Here is a 17,324-nt window from a genome sequence, read left to right as displayed (position 1 = left end):
GGCTTTAATTATCCAACTGAAATGTTATAAGAAGATGATAGTATTACCAAAGCTATGACAGAGCTCTGCAGCTATAATTTGAAGGTGTTCACATGCATAATGGTTTGACAAAAGCAATTTTAGGGGACCAAACGTAAATAGAAGTGAACTCACAAAAAGTAGAGTTTCAGTTCCTTGGGATATCAGTGGCTGAAGTCTCGACCCTTAGACACCAGCAGGCTGCAGCCATCTTCACTTTTTGCTTGTTCAGGGCGCTTTTTCCATTAACTCTGGTCTTTATCTAGAGAAGCACATTTGGACTGAGGTCAGGTGATTGACTGTTCTGATCGAGAACACTGTTTGGCTGTCACTGATTGCTTTGTCAGTATGTTGAGGATGATTGCCATGATGCTTAAAAGCTGTGCGGACTGAATGCAGTGGAGCGCAGAGCCCCAAACATTGTATTTGCATGGTCATCCCAATTCGACACAAACAAATACTGATGACTGTATAAATGTCTTAACAAACCTGCGATTCCTTATTGTTTTTATTGCTAACAGATATCGTGTGTGATTCTGCAGAGGCAAGAAACAGCAAGAGCTCTCTGTCAAACTAATATTTGATTACAGGCACATTTTATATTCAGAAATGGAGATTGTTTTAAAAGTTAAAAGTTGTGTGGCATGCAAGAAGGACTTTAAAATCTTTTTTTAAATCTTTGAACTACTTACTTGACTTATATATTGATTAAACCCCCAATTTTAATTGTAATTTATATTATAGTTATTAATGTTGTTTACATTACATGTTTACATTTGTGTGTTTGTTTTTATTTTCCTCTTGCTTAAGTATGTTGCTTGGAAACACTATATAATAATGATAATAATAATAATGATGATATTTTTATTATATAAAAAGGCAGTTCTCTAGAATGAAGCGTCTTGACGCAATCTGACAACGAGCACAGCCATTGGCCGCTGCTGCCACGCGGTCCTGTAACCGCTCCATCCTCGCGGTTATGTAACGCTGTGATTGGCTCATGAGCGACTACGTAGAAGGTAGAAGGGCAAGTAGTCATTGACGGAGGGAGCGGTGGACACGGCGAGACCCGAACACCGGCACATCTAGACAGAAAGGTCTGGAAACGTCCTCTTACGCAACCGAAGAAGACATAAGACCACCCCGGGCTCAGCCTCAGCTTCGTTTAGGCGTCAAGACAACTGAGAGACATCTTTACTATTGAAGAGGAAAAAAGGTGAGGTTGTTTCCGGGTTTCATTTTGTTTTATTGCCGCGCTTCATTCATTTATAAGCACGTGTATCTCTCCGGTTTTTTTTAATCGATATAAATATCTCAAGATGGTCTGACAGGAATAATTTCACAGTTGGGGAGATTTAAAGGGTAACTTAGGGTATTTCCTCCTGTCACAACATGGCATGCCGGTAGCTTGAGCTAGTAGTGACGTGTAGAGGAAACGCAGCATCACCCATAATGCCCTTTCCACACACACACACACACACACACACGCAGAAGGAGAAGTTGGATATACCTTCTTTGTCTCTCTGTCTGCAGACTCTGCAGCCATGTCTGTGAACATCCATGTCAACAGCCCCAATGTGAGGTACACAGAGGAACACATCACTGCTCAGTACTCCTACCAGACCTCCTCAGTGCACAGAGAGGGGAACAACATCACGGTAAGAGGACATTTCTTACATTTGATTGTGCATGCGAGCATCTGTATGTGTCTCCTGTAGAGTCATTTTTGCTCCATGTTGGAAACAGTTGAACCCCCGCACCACCGAGATGACGTTTCGCACCGAGAGGAAGGTGCCCCAGCTGGGTGTGATGCTGGTGGGCTGGGGAGGCAACAACGGTACCACAGTGACAGCAGCTGTGCTGGCCAACAAGATGGGTCTGACCTGGAGGACCAAGACTGGAGTAAAGGTGAGCGCAGTGATCATTGCTGTACTCGAGATTACAGCCCGATGTATACATGGATTGGCTGATATCGGCCTAACACAGACATATCAGTATAGATTTATTTTAAAGATTAAAAGATGGAATAGATGCCTGGCTGATTTTAAATCATTAAATTCCCACTGACAGTAAAAGACAATAAAAGTTTAAACAATAAAGTTTATTAATAAACTGTAAAATATCCAGAGGCGGGAAGTAATGAAGTACGAATACTTCTCAGGTTCTCAGGTATCTGTACTTTACTTGAGTATGTATTTTTCTGACAACTTTTTTACCTTTACTACATTTACTACACTACATTTGAACATAAATATCTGTAATAGTGCCAGGCCAATATTAGATATAATGGAATATCCCAATGATAATTTAGATTATTACAGTGTTATTTCTCACGTGGCTGGCCCTTTAAAGTTTAGAGGGAAGAGAACCAGTGACTGACTGGATGCACATAATATTGTAGGCTACTCTGTCATGCTTGAAATTCATTCTTTGCGCTGAAGTTATAATTTAATTTAATGTTATTGTTATTATTGTGAACCACATATCAACCTCTCAATCCTTTATTTGTTCATCCTATGCATACTACTAACTGTTTTCAACCTGTCGGTGCATATCACGCACGGCAGACGTAACAAGATGGAAACAGACAAACAGGAAGACTGGAATGGGGTGAAAAGGCGTGTTAGTGTCTTGTATCTGCAGAGACCCTGCCTGGATGTTCTTATTTTCTCAGTGTGTTGCTGCTCTACTAACCCAAAACATCCATATTTGACCTTCTGGGAATGAGACTCAACAATCAACTGTCTTTCTGGTGCATTTACGAACAGCTCGGACAAATCCTACTGATTCTACCTTTTAAAGTTTAACAGTCTTTGGATTATATTAATAATAAGACATGAGGATCAGTTAGGTTTGCACAGAAATGGCCGGTCGATATCCGAATATTTTACTCCCTAATATCGGCATCGGCTCCAAAAATTGAGTATCAGCCGGACTCTAATCGAAATGGTTGTTCTTTCCTTTACTGTACTGAATCAATGCAAACCACTGTCTGCCAGGAGGAGGGAGAAAGCAAAACTCTATATTCTGAATGAAGTCTTTATAACCGCGGTATAATAGGATCTGAGTGCCACGAGGGACTAATAAAGAGCGCTCTTGCCCTATTTCATAAAGCTAGTCCACTGTATGTCCCATGATACTGTGGGAGAGACTCATTATAAGATGGTTATGCTGACATGTCCAGCAGAGTGTTAAGAGCTTTTAACTGACTCTGGTCTCTGGGATCTCCCCATATATGGGCATACATTTTCACCACTGTGAGCTCGTTGCTGTGATCCCAATTTTGTCCATCTTTCACGTGATTTTAATACTCCAAGTTCACCCAAAAATGGAAATCTTGTCATTATCTACTAACCATCATGTCGATGGAAAGGAAGGTGAAGTTTTGTAGACCACGAAACATTTACGCTTAACGCTTCTAAAACCCTGAAAGTGCCGCTGGTGCAGATACTATATCACCTACACTCCTGGAAACTCATGGATAGGGAAAGAAATCACAGTGTTAATCTCTCTTTTCTCCTCTTTTTCTCCCACATTCCCACAGAAAGCAAATTACTTCGGCTCCCTCCTGCAGGCGTCTACAGTTTGTCTGGGATCAGGGCTCGAGGGCGAGGTCAACGTGCCCTTCCGTGACCTCCTTCCCATGGTGCACCCTAATGATATCATCTTTGACGGTACGGATGATCGCAGATAGTCAAGGACTAACCTCTGACACAGAAAAAGCAGAAATGTGTGTATGTGAGAGGGCAACTGAGGTAACGGCAGGGAAATCTGACCCCAGGGCAGCTTCATGGGGTGAAAATGGTCAGAGATGTGCTCTTACAGTCTCCTCTGTTACATCATAAGAGAGGAGTTTAAAGGCAAACTATTTATGGAGCTGCTACAGCCTCTGCTATTTTTAGATATAGAAAATGAGAGGTATCTAGGGAATCCAGTACGTTTTTTGAAGTGTGTTTGTGTTTTTTTCAGGCTGGGATATCTCCGCACTGGATCTTGGCAGAGCGATGGAGAGAGCTCAGGTGCTTGACTGGCCATTACAAGAGCAACTGCGACCGCACATGAGCCGCATGAAACCCAGACCTTCCATCTACATCCCAGAATTCATTGCTGCAAACCAAGAGAGTCGGGCGGACAACGTTCTCACTGGGACCATGGCAGAGCAGGTAATGATTGGCCTAGGGGTCGGTAAACAATGCAACCTCTTCGATTCGCCTGAAAAGTTAATTGTAGATGGCTTCAAGATCAAACACGATCTTAACATCTCTTCTCCAGCCATGTATTCCACTAAAATTGTGTTGTTTCATGTGCAATTGTTTAATCTGACTGAATGTTTTGCAGGTGGAGCAGATCAGAGCGGACATACGGGACTTCCGTCAGTCCAGCGGTGTGGACAAAGTCATCGTTCTGTGGACCGCCAATACTGAGCGCTTCTGTGATATCGTACCAGGGGTCAACGACAGTGCAAAGAATCTGCTAGCTGCGATCCAGGTGAGAGTTTGGTTCAAAAACGTCAAGATTTATAAAAAAAACATACACTGTGCACAAACCCTTTAGTAGAGACCCGCTGTGAAAGGCTTTAACAGTCATGGAAACCAACCTAAATTGTGTCGGTGGCCGGTGGTCATGAATCACCCAATCGACTTTAATTTCCTCCTAATGCCGAGGACCAAACAGTAATCCTCCATCACATTTAGTGATTAATAAAGCTTAGAGGATGAAAAGATTAGTTCTCCCAACACTTCACTGTGGATTTGTGGATGAAATGCAATAATGAGCAGCCTTTCCTTTTTATATCAGATCGGGCGAAGAAAATTATGATCTGCCTCTCATGAGTGAGTTTTTATTTTATCTCCTGTCCTCAGCATGCTTGTACTGCTGTCAGCGACGATAATAGTCTATTTCACAGACTTACGATCTTCAGCAAATAGCTCAATTTCAGATAGACATGAAGTCGACAAGAGTTGTGCTACAGAGATGACGTGAAGAGAGTCTCAGGGGGAAATGCAGCCTTGTGAGTCAAGCTTTCTCCCTGAGCTTAATTTGATGATACACTCAGTAACTGTGATTATCTCCTTTCCATTAGGCGGGAGCAGAGGTTTCTCCCTCCACTCTGTTCGCAGTGGCCAGTATACTGGAGGGCTGCGCCTACATCAACGGCTCCCCGCAGAACACTTTTGTACCGGGAGCCGTAGAGCTGGCCGTGCAGAAAGGGGTGTTCATCGGAGGAGATGACTTCAAATCGGGTCAGACCAAGATCAAGTCTGTACTGGTGGACTTTCTTGTCAGCGCAGGTATCAAGGTGAGAAAAGGGATGCAAGGATGGGAGAAGACTGACTGTTTTTTCCCCCGCTGAAATCACAGCACATGCAACAAGAAATATCATTAACCTCAATTGTTTATTTTTTTCTTTGCGAGTATGACGAAGCATAAGACCAGAAGTTTAATAACAATTATGAACAAGTTTCATTATTACAGGTCCCATAAACCCCTGTATTTTACACCAGAAGCAGCGCTGCACTGGCGATTAATCTGCCCATTATTTTCACGATTAAATAAATAATCATGAAAAAAGCTCATCAGAATTTCCCAGAGCCCAAAGTGACTTCTTTGAATTACTTTTGTCCAACTTACAGTCCAAAGACTCCCCTTTTACTTTCATAAAATGACAAAGAAAAGCAGCTCCTCATTTGGCCACGCTCAATGTCCTCCTTGTTTATTTGTGTTGCCTTCATGCAAATTTCCTACCTGCATCCGAGCCGTGCAGAAGAATGCAAAGCGTTATCCAAATAAAAATATTGCTGTGAAGAGTGTGAATGCATCATCGCACAACATAAATTGTCACATCTCACAGCCCTGATCTACAACACCACACAACACCACAGCTATAAACTTACATAAACATGCATTCCCTGAACAAAGAGATTTTAATAAGCTCCTCTCCCTCTCGACAGCCGACCTCCATCGTCAGCTACAATCACCTCGGCAACAACGATGGGAAGAACCTGTCGGCTCCTCAGCAGTTCCGCTCCAAAGAGATTTCCAAGAGCAACGTGGTGGATGACATGGTCCAGTCAAACCCCATACTGTACCAGCCGGGAGAAAAACCTGACCACTGTGTGAGTGACACAGAAAGATAATGAGCCCCAGAAAACCAATCGATGTGACTTATTAACTGTCTCCGTGTGTCATTTCAGGTGGTGATTAAGTATGTCCCCTGTGTGGGAGACAGCAAGCGTGCCATGGATGAATACACTTCGGAAATAATGATGGGAGGCACCAACACTATCGCGCTGCACAACACTTGTGAGGTCAGTGTTTCTGTAAAACGTGAAACTGGAAAAGGCAAATTTAGCATATTAGAACAATCTCCAATGTGAGACTTTACTCTGCTAATTGCTGTCTAAACACAACGTTCAGAGCTATTCTTTATCTGAGTGTAGCTGTGGAGGACGAGGCTCGGGAGTGCAGGAGCTTACCGTTAATCCCTCTTAACAAGTCTCGGAGCTAATTTAAAGAGACATCTTCAGGTCATTGACATAGTTATTTTATGTCTCACTGAAACAAATGCTTAAGCCCGACCACCACCGTTCCTAGGCACAAATTTGCGCCTATTCTTTTAATGTTTATACGCTTAATCTGTATGTCAAACTGCATTAATTAGGATAATGACTCAAGCAGACATGTTCACAGATGAGGTAATGTGTTACCGACTTCCTTCCTCACTCTCTGAGGTATCTTATGATGTTTCCCTGGAAGTTGTAGCAACAGGCGAACAAATAAAACACACCTTTTAGTGAAATTATGGATTTCTCTGGGGTTGTTTGGGATTGTTAGAAACATTTGGGATAATTTAAGTGCGCAACTCAACCAAAGATAAACAAAAGAGACTGCTATAGGCTGGTCCAACTCCTGCGTACCTCTACCCTCTGTTACACCACTATACTCACCTCATCTTTCTGTCTTTTCAACAGGACTCTCTACTAGCCAGCCCGATCATCCTGGACCTGGTGATCCTGACCGAGCTCTGCCAGCGTGTGACGGTCCGGCCGCAGGGGGAGCAGGACTTCCAGTCTTTCCACAGTGTCTTGGCACTGCTCTCTTTCCTCTGCAAGGCCCCTCTAGTCCCATCAGGGACCCCGATCGTGAACGCCTTCTTCCGCCAGAGGGCTTGCATAGAAAACATATTGAGGTATGGATAAGACTGCGGTTTCTTAACCTTAACAGTTTCCCCCAGGACCGCCTTGCTCATGCTCGGGACAAGACGATCTCCAAAGGCCCCTCCAGCAGATTATTTGAAGGGTTGTAGGGCCTTTTTGGGGCAGTTTTGAGAGGAAGTCTCTGTGTGTTCAGCTCTCCCTACTTTTTGTAGCTTAATATGAATCTCTTTATGGCTTTAGGTTTCAAGATGTTAAATTCTTGTTTCATTTGGTAACAGCAGTCTCACTCCTTGTCTTTTTCAGAGCGTGTCTCGGGCTGCCTCCTCAGAACCACATGCTGCTGGAGCACAAGCTGCAGAGAAACTTCCTGCCTCCACATACGGCGTACACCAATGGCAACGTGGCCGCTTTGAAAAAAATTGCCCATACCAACGGGAACCATATACCTCTAACAAACGGCTTCTCTGCGCATGTCGACAATGCAGCGCATGCAATATGACTGCAAATACAACACGACAGCCCGAGATAGAACTGAAAAGTAACAGTTACAAACTCTGAAACCTTGCATAAAAAGACCAGGGGCCCTCATTGATCAAGCAAATCAATTTGAAACAAACATTTAAGCAACACTAGTTTCCAGAGTCAACCTGATTTTATGGGAGAAGAATTTAAAATCAGAAGTATTTACCGAGTCTTAGCCTATTAACGAATGGTGTGGTGCTGAAACATTTGCATATCATACATGCAGTTATGCCTGCTAAAGCTACTGAGCTTCATAAAAGGCCCCTCGACTGCAATAATCTCTAATGTGATGATGATAATGTGACGCTGTGAGTCTCCACACAGCATCACATTGTTGAAGGCAGGCAGCTTTGTTAAAATATGTCTTACAGAGTTTTTGAATCCAGAGTGAGTCATGTATTGAGTACGAGGTAAATACAGCTTTTGGGTTTTCTTCATGTTGCTTGTATCTTTATCTCCTCGTTTAAGTAGTTTTCCGTGTGTCATGCAAACGTAAAATACAATTGTACAGCGTAGTTCACAGAAATAGGTCAAGAAAAGATATGTAGCAAGAAAATGTGATATTCATCTTGCAGCTGTAAAAATGAAATGAATGTTGCTGTATTTGTTGTTTGAATATACTGTACTTCTTAATGAGTGCGGGACAGCTTCTAACCTTACTGTAACTTTTGTCGTTGTATTTCACTGCCTTTCTCTAGTCATTTTGTTCAGTTTTTGTGTTTATGACAGAAAATATGGACACCGTTACTACTATTTTATTAAAGTTTAACACGGGCTATTTATATACTGTTGACGTTAAAATATTGTTTGAACTAAATGTACCTGAGGAGTTACTCATTGTGTGTGTCTTTTTAGATTCACCTTTCTTTGCATTGGGAGATCTCACCAGTTCAAATATGCTTTAGTTGTGTGGGATAACAACTAAGTTGTGGGTCATAACCGTTGTTGCAGAAGCAAATATATAATACAACATAATATAACAAACATGGTAATGAGGAACAAGACCACATTATGACAAAACCAATATATTTGAATTAATTGCAGATATAGTCAAATTAGTCTCTCCTTTGTTTTACACCTCAGTACTAATTTGACACAAGTATTAAAAACACGCTGGTACTGAATGTCTGGTCATTTGTCTATCTGTTCTTTGATAGTTCCTGATTGAAATTTTAAAAATAAAGTGTTGTAAAAAAGTACTTGAGTTGTAGTCTCAGTCTCTGAAGTATCTGAACTTAAGTATCAAAAGTAAAAGTAAATTATACATATATTTACATGTGGGTATTTAGTGTATGCTATGGGGAGACCGACAGTATTTTTAAAATAATCGATTGCCAATAAAATAAAAATAATTTCAAATTCCACTGCATTGGCTCTGATGCAGCATGCAATGGGCAAAGTAACTTGTAACTAAAGTTATTACATAAATGTAATGGAGTAAGAAGTACAATATTGCCCTCCATGCTGTAGTGTAGCAGAAGTTGGGTATATTGGTTGGGTAACACTTGTAATAGCCATTATTAATAAATGGTAAATTTATAGTTGATCAAACTTTAGTTTCTAGTTATTTGACTGTTCACAAACAACACAATGCTTTATAAACCATTTATGAAGCAACTGTAAAGGTTTATAAACATACAAATAGATATAGATATATAAAGATATAGAACTGCACAGTATTTACTAACCATTTACTAAATATTATCAACATCAGTTGCAACTTTTCAATAATGTAATTTCTTAATAAATGATTGAGAGCATTTTATTGTTTGTTGAAAGTGAAATAACTTATTTATTAATTATGGTTATTATGAAGTGATACGTGTAAGATATTGCTGGTTATATATATATATATATATATATATATATATATATATATATATATATATATATATATATATATATATATATATTGCTAATATAAAACCGATGTAAATGAAATATAAATAAATAAACAAATAAAAACTTCCTGTCTACAGACCAGCGTTGCATCACTTCCGCTGCCGTTGCGTCATCAGTCAGCAATGGCGGACAAGGAGAAGCGCCGGTCCGGGCCGACTCCTCCAGGGATGCCCGAGGGCAAAGCCACCAAGTCGGACAGCGACAGGGAGTTTCTGTCGCAGGCCGGGGTGGGAGAGCTGCTCCGCGGGGCCATCCTGAAGATGGTCGAGGCCAGGTCGGACGATCCCATCGGCTTCCTCGCCGACCACTTCTGTCACCTCGCCTCCGTGACAGAGAGCGGCACAGCTGGATGCAGCGACGGGGTCCAGCTGAACAACGGGACGATGAGCGCAGGAGCCCAGGAGCAGCAGCACCTCAACCGGGCGCTGTGGCACCTGCGGCTGGCGCACCACTCCCAGAGGTCTGGGGCAGATCATCACTATTTTACAATGAAAACAAATGAATCTTTTCGCATGTGAACAGGTTACTGTAATAATTTAACCACAGCTCTGATATAACGTGATAACGTGTTGATCTATAAAGCATGTGTGAATAATTAATTAACCATTAATAAAGCAGTTAGTTTACCTGCTAAACCCTTTATAAAGGACAACATATTAGAAAAGTTGCAGCAAAACTGATGCCTCAGATATTATATAATTAAAGGGTTAGTTCAATACATTTTCTTAATTACCTCTTAAAGGCATCTAGGCATGGAAGTAGTGTTAATCTTAAAGGGTAAGTTCATGCAAAAATGACAGTTCGGTCATTATCTGCTCACCCAGATGCAAATGAATTGGATTTGTTCGTTGTTAAATGCAACTCTCCGGCAACTTTCTTCTTCTCTTCCCTCTAAGAACAGTGTCCCTGTGACTCAGACGTCCATATTTGATCAAACTAAACGACTGAAAGATAGCAAATGATACTGAAATGCACATTATAGGCCTCCCTCCTTAAAACAATGATGCTGCTAGGAATCATGTTATTCTACTAGTTTACAGACTTCGTTGAAAAGCTGCCCCGTCATCCTCTGAACCTCTGAATTCACTGTGCTATTGACCTCCTGCCAATAGTGCAGTGAAGCAGACATTAAAGCTGTGAGGGGAAAAATAAAATAAAAAATGACAGCCTTTCCTTCAGACTGTGAGGGACAAACCAATGATTTGCTTCCTTCTATCCTGTTTTAAACCCAGATCTGCCTTCAGCAACAATGTCCGCGTGGCCTACGACCTTTTGAACCTCACTGGGCCCCGTAGATGCACAGGTGAGGTCCCTGAGGGCCTTGACGGCTCCTGCACCGACAGCCCGACAGGAGGAGGAGTGAGGGGAGGCCTCTACACACAGACTCTGCAGTGCCTGTGCAGTGAGGGTGGGGTCCCCGCCTCCACCTCGGCCCCGCTCCTCCGACGCCTCCATTGCCAAGACCACGAGGCCGTCCCTTATGACGTCTTCCGTCACGGCGTGCTCACATGCGCAGTTTTCTCAGACTACATCCGGCAGGCTCAGAGGCTTTACGCTGAAGTGTGCTGCCCGGACGAAGGGCCGGCCTCGCGGGCGCTGTGCCTGGCCGTGCTGGGGACCTTAAAGGAAGCCCTGGAGACTTCTCAAGGCTGTGATGCAAACTGCTGTGCAAATGCTAATACGAAAGCTAATTCCTGTCTGGAGGCTAACGTGAAGGCCATACGCTTCCTGGAGGCCAGTGCCACGATCTCTCCATACAAGCTGGCTCAGGCCATAGCTGGAGCACAGACATGTGGGCCGGGCGGCGACATGGACGCTAAGGAGTTTGAGAACGCAGCGGCAGAGCTCTTCATCACGCGGGTGAAAGTTGTGTCCTAGGTCTCCTGTGTGTTTCCTCTTAATTTATGAATGTACAGCAATCTAGAGTCTATTCTGGAGGAAATGATAATCTTCTGTGTAGCTCCTCTGACCTCTAATCTACTCCTGAATAGGAAATAGCTTCTAAACACCTAAAGATCAAGAAAATAATAAAGCAAAACACTCACAGATGCACTAAACCCATAATTCCACTATTTGGAAGATTAACACTAACTGTAAAACATGTTATTAAAGTGGAAGAGATGAGAAAGTGACATTTGCTGTGTACGGTCAGCTCCTTTCTTAGACTGAATGTGCTCCTGGAGATCGTAAGCCTGTTTACCCCGACAGTCTCCATCATTGTTTAGCCGTTGCCATGAAATGAAATGTTCAGATTAAAAACTAACACTCTGTACTGATCGACATCTAGTTCAATCCACTGAAACAACCCTGTAATAAATTCTCCTTGTTTTAACTTAGCACTTTCATGTTTTCTTGACAGAGATGTTGATTAAAGTCTTTGTCGTTTGGGAGCCTCCAGTCTGTGATGCTGTGGATTTATATCACATTATATTTAACAATGTCAGACCTGAATTCTGTCCAATCGTAAAACAAGTTTTTGGAGGTCGACAAGTCAATTTCACATTTTTTCTCATTGGGTTTTGAAGTAATGTGCACATGTGTAGGCTTTTTACTAAAACTGAAAAGCAGTGACAGAGAAGAGTCATATTTATGTCCACTTGACGGATATAAAGTTATATTTATATTCACTCTCTTCCCTTTAGCTCTGTTTTGGTCTCCACCGAGCCTGTCTGGCTCTTTTGCTGCTAAATGCTCCACTGTGTTCACCAACTAGTCGCTAGCGGTGTCTGTCTGCAGTTTGGTGTTGAGCAGGTTGTATAGATCGGGCCACGTGTATGTGGCCGTGCAATTTTGAAAAGATCCTGAGCTCTCAAGAAATCTGCAAATGAATTAACTTGCACTAGCACTAGTCACGACACGGAGAGAAGATTGTGGAGACTGAGCAGAACTATATCTACTCGAGAAAAAAGACTTCAGAGAGCCTAAAAAGTACAAAAGAGGATATTTATATCACATAAGAGAAATTAAATCTGAAATTATTCCTAGACGTCTAGGCTAAAAGTGGCTGTTTGAAAATGTTTAAAAAGGTTTAAATGGCTGTATTTATGTGTGAAGTAAGTCATCTAACAAGAATTGAATGTGATAAGTGAAAGACGTGTATGTTTTTCGTTTTTTACCTGCAAATCAACAGTTGAGTGCTCAGTCTGGCAGCACAGAGAGACAATTCAGAGACCACTTCAACATTTTGTACGAGGAAAACAGTCTTACAAATGACAAAGACTAAACTATTATGCAGAACACATTTTAAAGGCTTATTACACTGAATGCTGAAGCAACATATACTGAAATATTCAGCTGCTGAATAAGAAAGAAAAACTCTTTAATTAACCATCTTTATCTGCAAAGTAACTATATTTAATGTTACAAATAAAGCAGTATAAGTGTAAAGAAGCTCAAAACGGAAATACTCAAGTAAAATAAATGCAGTTTCAGCCACTAGATGGCAGCACCACTCCGGTTGTCAAACAAACACAAACAGGAAGAAAGCGGAAGTAGACCACAGCAGCTGACTGCATCCTCTCTCTGTACATGACAGTAAAGCTGCAGTGACACCTGAGCTGCTTCTGTAAACACCACCTCCATTACCATGACTTAATGTCTCGCCCGCTGCCTCCCGGCTGAACTCGTCAAAATGGAGGACGAGGAGCAGCTGCGCTCCTTCATGTTCCTCATGACCTACCTGCTGCTGAAGAGGAGGAGAGACGTCAACAACGCCAACGCTGAGAGGCGCAGCGAGATCCAGAGGCGCATCAGACACCGACAGTACTTCTTCCAGAGGCAGAGGAGGATGCTCATGGTCAGTCCCCCCCCACCTGTCTACCTGTACACCCCTCTGACACAGCTGATACAACTACTGCAGTACTTCAGGAACATGTGCTTTATCTAACACAGGAGTGGGAGAAGTAGGAAGTGTAGCTACTGGGTTATAATAATAATAATAATAATAATAATAATAATATAATTATAAATAAACTTTATTTATATAGCACTTTTACAAAAGGCTTTGACAAACAAGCAATAGCAGGAAACTCAGGAAAACGGTATTACAGAATAAACACAAACACAAGGATGGCCCAGTCTGAGGTGAGTTGACACAAAATGTAAAAAACACAAAAAGACGATATGAGTCAAAGGAAGAAAAGCGATGAAACAGGCAAGGTCACAGAAAAAGAAAGAGACAGGAAAAAGTAATGCAAAAATAGAGATAAATAAAAGAATAGAATCAATAGAGAAGAAGACATCGCCACATCAGAGGAGAGCTGCAAAAAGAATAAAATAGATTAAAAATAAACAAATAAAAGCAGTAAAGGACGGTAAGAATAAAGACATCACATGAGAGGAATTAAAAGTCCTGGATATAATATTTAGCTTTAAGTATAAGAAATGTTATCAGGTATAATGTGTCTTTATTTCATGCTGTAGTGAAAGAAAATGTAAAACAAACAAACAAACTAAACTAAACATTTAAGAGAAATGGAAATGTCAGTGTTTCCTTGATCCTCTTCTCTCCAGATGATGATCGCAGGAGGGATCCGCTCCAACGTCCGCATCCGCACGCGACCCTGGACCACCACTCCGAGCACCGATTGGTGGGAGCGGGTTGTGATGACAGAATTCCAGCCGTCTGATTGGCTGGATAAGTTCCGCATGAGCCGGGAGACGTTCTTCTACCTCTGCGAGAAGCTGCGGCCCCGTCTGGCTCGCCAGGACACCAGCTTCCGCCTGGCGCTGCCGGTGGAGAAACGCGTGGCGGTGGCTCTGTGGCGTCTGGCGTCCAACATCGAGTATCGCACCATCAGCACGCTGTTCGGCGTGGGGAAGTCCACGGTGTGCAGGTGTGTGAGGGACATGTGTCACGCCATCGTGGCCCTCCTCAGCTCCATCTACCTGCGTTCCCCTAATGAGCAGGAGCTGGAGGACTCTGCCCAGCTCTTCCTGTCCCACTGGGGCTTCCCACACTGTGTCGCTGCAATAACAACACTCCACACAGCGATCATCACCCCGTCGAACAACGCATCCGACTACGCCAACCCTGCTGGCTGGCTCTCAGTGCTGTCTCAGGTAGAGGTGCTGCTCACTAGTTGTCCTCCATCAGATTTGGACTCCTCTACTCTTACCGTCTCTTCTGTGTTTCAGGTGGCTGTTAGCGGACGGGGACAGTTTTGGGACGTATGTGCCAGTTTCCCAGGTGGGACCGACCCGGCTGACATCTTTCAGAACTCATCGCTGTGGGCCACAGCTGCAGAGGATGGACTGTCTCCGGCTCACCCACCTGTCTTCATGGGGAATCCACTCAGGTAAAGTCGAAGCCAACAGCATGGTGTACGTCACAGTTTTCAGGCGTTTTAAAGATTGTAAAGCAAATTTCCACCATTGAGGAAAGATTAGTTTGTCTTTGTTTTCATCCAGCCTTTGTCTCTCATCTGTCCACCTTCCACTCCAACTGAGCTTTTTGCCATGATATAATCAATAGAAGTAACTGAGTGTTAGCACCAAGCATCAACGACCCTAACCCTAACCCACCTCTCCTCGTTCTGCGCTCCGTCGGCCTGGAACGCAGTCCGCCCGACAAGTGCGGCAGCTTGATCCAGGTCGTTATGTTGGAGACAGGTCTCTGTAAAGATGTAGGCACAGCAGTCTCTGATTTCCAGTTGCTTGATCCAGCCTGAGTCCCACTTTGTCCCTTTCATTTAGCCAGTAGCAGCCTTAAATCCAAACGTTCTTTATTCTCACTGGTCGGGTTGAAAGATGCGGTGGGCTCAAAGGCTCAGAGTCCACTGCTTCTCCGATACCGATGAATTTATTTCTGTCATAGTCAATATTTGTGTCAGCAAAATTATTTTTTAAAGTCTGTGCTGTCATACACCTGTCCAGTCATATATAACTGACTGAAAACCATCTGTTGTGTCTAGGTATGTGCTTCTAGGGGAGCCCTGCTACCCTCTCCAGAGCTGGCTAATGAAGGCCTATCCTGAGGAGAAGGGCAGGAGGGCGAGCCACTCGGCACTGACGGAGCCACAGCGGCTCTTTAACCGGCGGCTCGCCAGAGGGCTGCGCGTGGCTGAGGAGGCGCTGCTGAGGCTGAGGGCGCGCTGGCAGTGCCTGAGCAAGAGGAACGACTGTGGGCTGGACGTGGTGCCCACCATGATTCTGGCCTGCTGCATCCTGCACAATGTGTGCGAGTCCCACGGGGACGACTTCAAGACGGAGTGGCAGGTGGAGGTGTCCGAGGCAGAGAGCCCTCAGCCCAGCCACAAGCAGCTCCTCTCGACCAGCACGGACCAGAGTCATGCTGAGGAGGTCCGACAGCTCTTCTGTGACTATTTTGAACAGCATAACTGAAAAAACTTCTAACACATACAGACTAAAGTCACTGAAATCTTTGTAACATGTGTAGCGTATGTGACCATGCATGTTAAAGGTGAAGTGTGCAGGATAACAGGAATCTATGAAGTGCTGCAGGGATGTTTTTGTAAGCTAACCCCGAAGTTAGCATCGCACTGGCTCCCTTGACAAAAAGCCTTCGGGATATTACAATCGGAGTCTGGATTATTGCTGAAAATAAGTCATTCAGCAAGATAATCCTCACAAATGAACATCTCATTTATTATTTTTAAAGCGTAAATGTAATGCCAGATGTGAAAAGCTGACATCAGGCTATAAACAAACTACATCGCCACCATTAGGCTTCTTACTACAGTACTCTATACACACTTGACTATAAATTGATGATGTTTTAAGTCCTAGACAACCTCTGTAGTCTCATTTAGCCACTCGTTAGCAACCAAAAAATAATAATTCAATGTGGGGCATTAACTGCCTTATTTTATGTTTGGAGAACAAAACTTAAATATCTCTTAAGCATGTTGTTTGGCATCCAACCATAAACCCATTAAAAAAACCTGCTGGCTTTGAGACAAGAGAACCAAAAGTGCAAAAAAATGCTCAAATGCTTTCAGGACTCATTCCTGCAGCACTCTATTGGCAGAAAGGGAGTACGGTATTCATAACAATGTTTTCATAGGTTTATACTGTTGTGTTTTTGTTCCCTTACAATGAGCCTTTTATATGTACAGAGGGAATAGGTCCTCTTCACATGGTCCGCCATGTTACAACGCCATTTTCTGCAACCTCACAGCCAGAAGCCACCAAATCCTACACATAAGCCCTTGAAAGCGTGGCAATGTTCGCAGGAATCTCAAAGCATTGTTTAATTTAAAACAAAAAACACCTTCGATTTAGGCAGGAACGTGTCTTTGGTGCCACCGTGTGGCCGATCTTCGCATATTTTCCCCACTAGCAGGAAAGCAAAACCACCTTTTCCCCATTTTTCCTCTATTTAACTGTGATTTTCTATTGTGTAATAAGCATCGCAGCCTGAGGGGACTGCTTTGCATGGCTATATACTTTTTCTAAACCTGAAACCGTGCTCATTTATTGTGTTTTGTATATTTTTATGTGGTGCATCATTGCATAAAGATCCATCCAGTGTTTTTTAAAGTAACTGTCGTATATGGTTTCATCTTATCTTTGTAAAGCAGTGGGTAAATGAAGATTTGTTGCGGAAAATATACAAAATTATTTTTGCTACTCACCTGGAAACCAAAAGTGCACATCACTCAGCTTTAAAAGCTACTGTTAGTGATAGGTTGAAATATTTTATAATCGAGGGACAGTATTAGATAGAAAATACATAAATGATTATATGAAACTGAGATGAGACAG

The 17,324-nt window shown here is 42.8% G+C and overlaps 3 protein-coding genes across 3 annotated transcripts; all 3 read left to right on the top strand.

The window, feature by feature from the left end:
* Nucleotides 1–1,044: 1,044 nt before the first annotated feature.
* Nucleotides 1,045–8,896, top strand: LOC311274350 (inositol-3-phosphate synthase 1-A-like). The gene is made up of 11 exons (XM_084381964.1): nt 1,045–1,234; nt 1,552–1,676; nt 1,765–1,926; nt 3,563–3,692; nt 3,988–4,181; nt 4,357–4,506; nt 5,102–5,317; nt 5,970–6,134; nt 6,213–6,326; nt 6,990–7,207; nt 7,479–8,896. Exons 2-11 carry the CDS (start codon nt 1,563–1,565, stop codon nt 7,672–7,674), a joined length of 1,659 nt encoding a protein of 552 aa, XP_084238090.1. The 5' UTR covers nt 1,045–1,234; nt 1,552–1,562; the 3' UTR covers nt 7,675–8,896.
* An 815-nt stretch (nt 8,897–9,711) lies between these two features.
* Nucleotides 9,712–11,935, top strand: tpgs1 (tubulin polyglutamylase complex subunit 1). The gene is made up of 2 exons (XM_084380614.1): nt 9,712–10,059; nt 10,832–11,935. Exons 1-2 carry the CDS (start codon nt 9,722–9,724, stop codon nt 11,475–11,477), a joined length of 984 nt encoding a protein of 327 aa, XP_084236740.1. The 5' UTR covers nt 9,712–9,721; the 3' UTR covers nt 11,478–11,935.
* A 1,156-nt stretch (nt 11,936–13,091) lies between these two features.
* LOC311273914 (uncharacterized protein) lies at nt 13,092–17,103 on the top strand. Its single transcript, XM_084381207.1, has 4 exons — nt 13,092–13,395; nt 14,112–14,660; nt 14,736–14,896; nt 15,512–17,103. Exons 1-4 carry the CDS (start codon nt 13,231–13,233, stop codon nt 15,939–15,941), a joined length of 1,305 nt encoding a protein of 434 aa, XP_084237333.1. The 5' UTR covers nt 13,092–13,230; the 3' UTR covers nt 15,942–17,103.
* The last annotated feature ends 221 nt before the right edge of the window (nt 17,104–17,324 follow it).

This window comes from Pagrus pagrus (assembly GCF_965226575.1).
Source record: "Pagrus pagrus genome assembly, chromosome: 18".
Classification (NCBI taxonomy): Eukaryota; Metazoa; Chordata; class Actinopteri; order Spariformes; family Sparidae; genus Pagrus; species Pagrus pagrus.
Note: the sequence above shows the minus strand (reverse complement) of the source record. Positions and strands in the feature narration are given on the sequence as shown.

Coding starts and splice junctions, on each gene's coding strand:
- LOC311274350 (XM_084381964.1), top strand. CDS start 1,563: ATGTCTGTGAACATCCATGTCAACAGCCCCAATGTGAGGTACACAGAG. Junction 4,182..4,356: donor CTGGGACCATGGCAGAGCAG/GTAATGATTGGC, acceptor AATGTTTTGCAG/GTGGAGCAGATCAGAGCGGA. Junction 6,327..6,989: donor CGCTGCACAACACTTGTGAG/GTCAGTGTTTCT, acceptor TCTTTTCAACAG/GACTCTCTACTAGCCAGCCC.
- tpgs1 (XM_084380614.1), top strand. CDS start 9,722: ATGGCGGACAAGGAGAAGCGCCGGTCCGGGCCGACTCCTCCAGGGATG. Junction 10,060..10,831: donor CTGGCGCACCACTCCCAGAG/GTCTGGGGCAGA, acceptor TTTTAAACCCAG/ATCTGCCTTCAGCAACAATG.
- LOC311273914 (XM_084381207.1), top strand. CDS start 13,231: ATGGAGGACGAGGAGCAGCTGCGCTCCTTCATGTTCCTCATGACCTAC. Junction 13,396..14,111: donor GGCAGAGGAGGATGCTCATG/GTCAGTCCCCCC, acceptor TCTTCTCTCCAG/ATGATGATCGCAGGAGGGAT. Junction 14,897..15,511: donor TTCATGGGGAATCCACTCAG/GTAAAGTCGAAG, acceptor TGTTGTGTCTAG/GTATGTGCTTCTAGGGGAGC.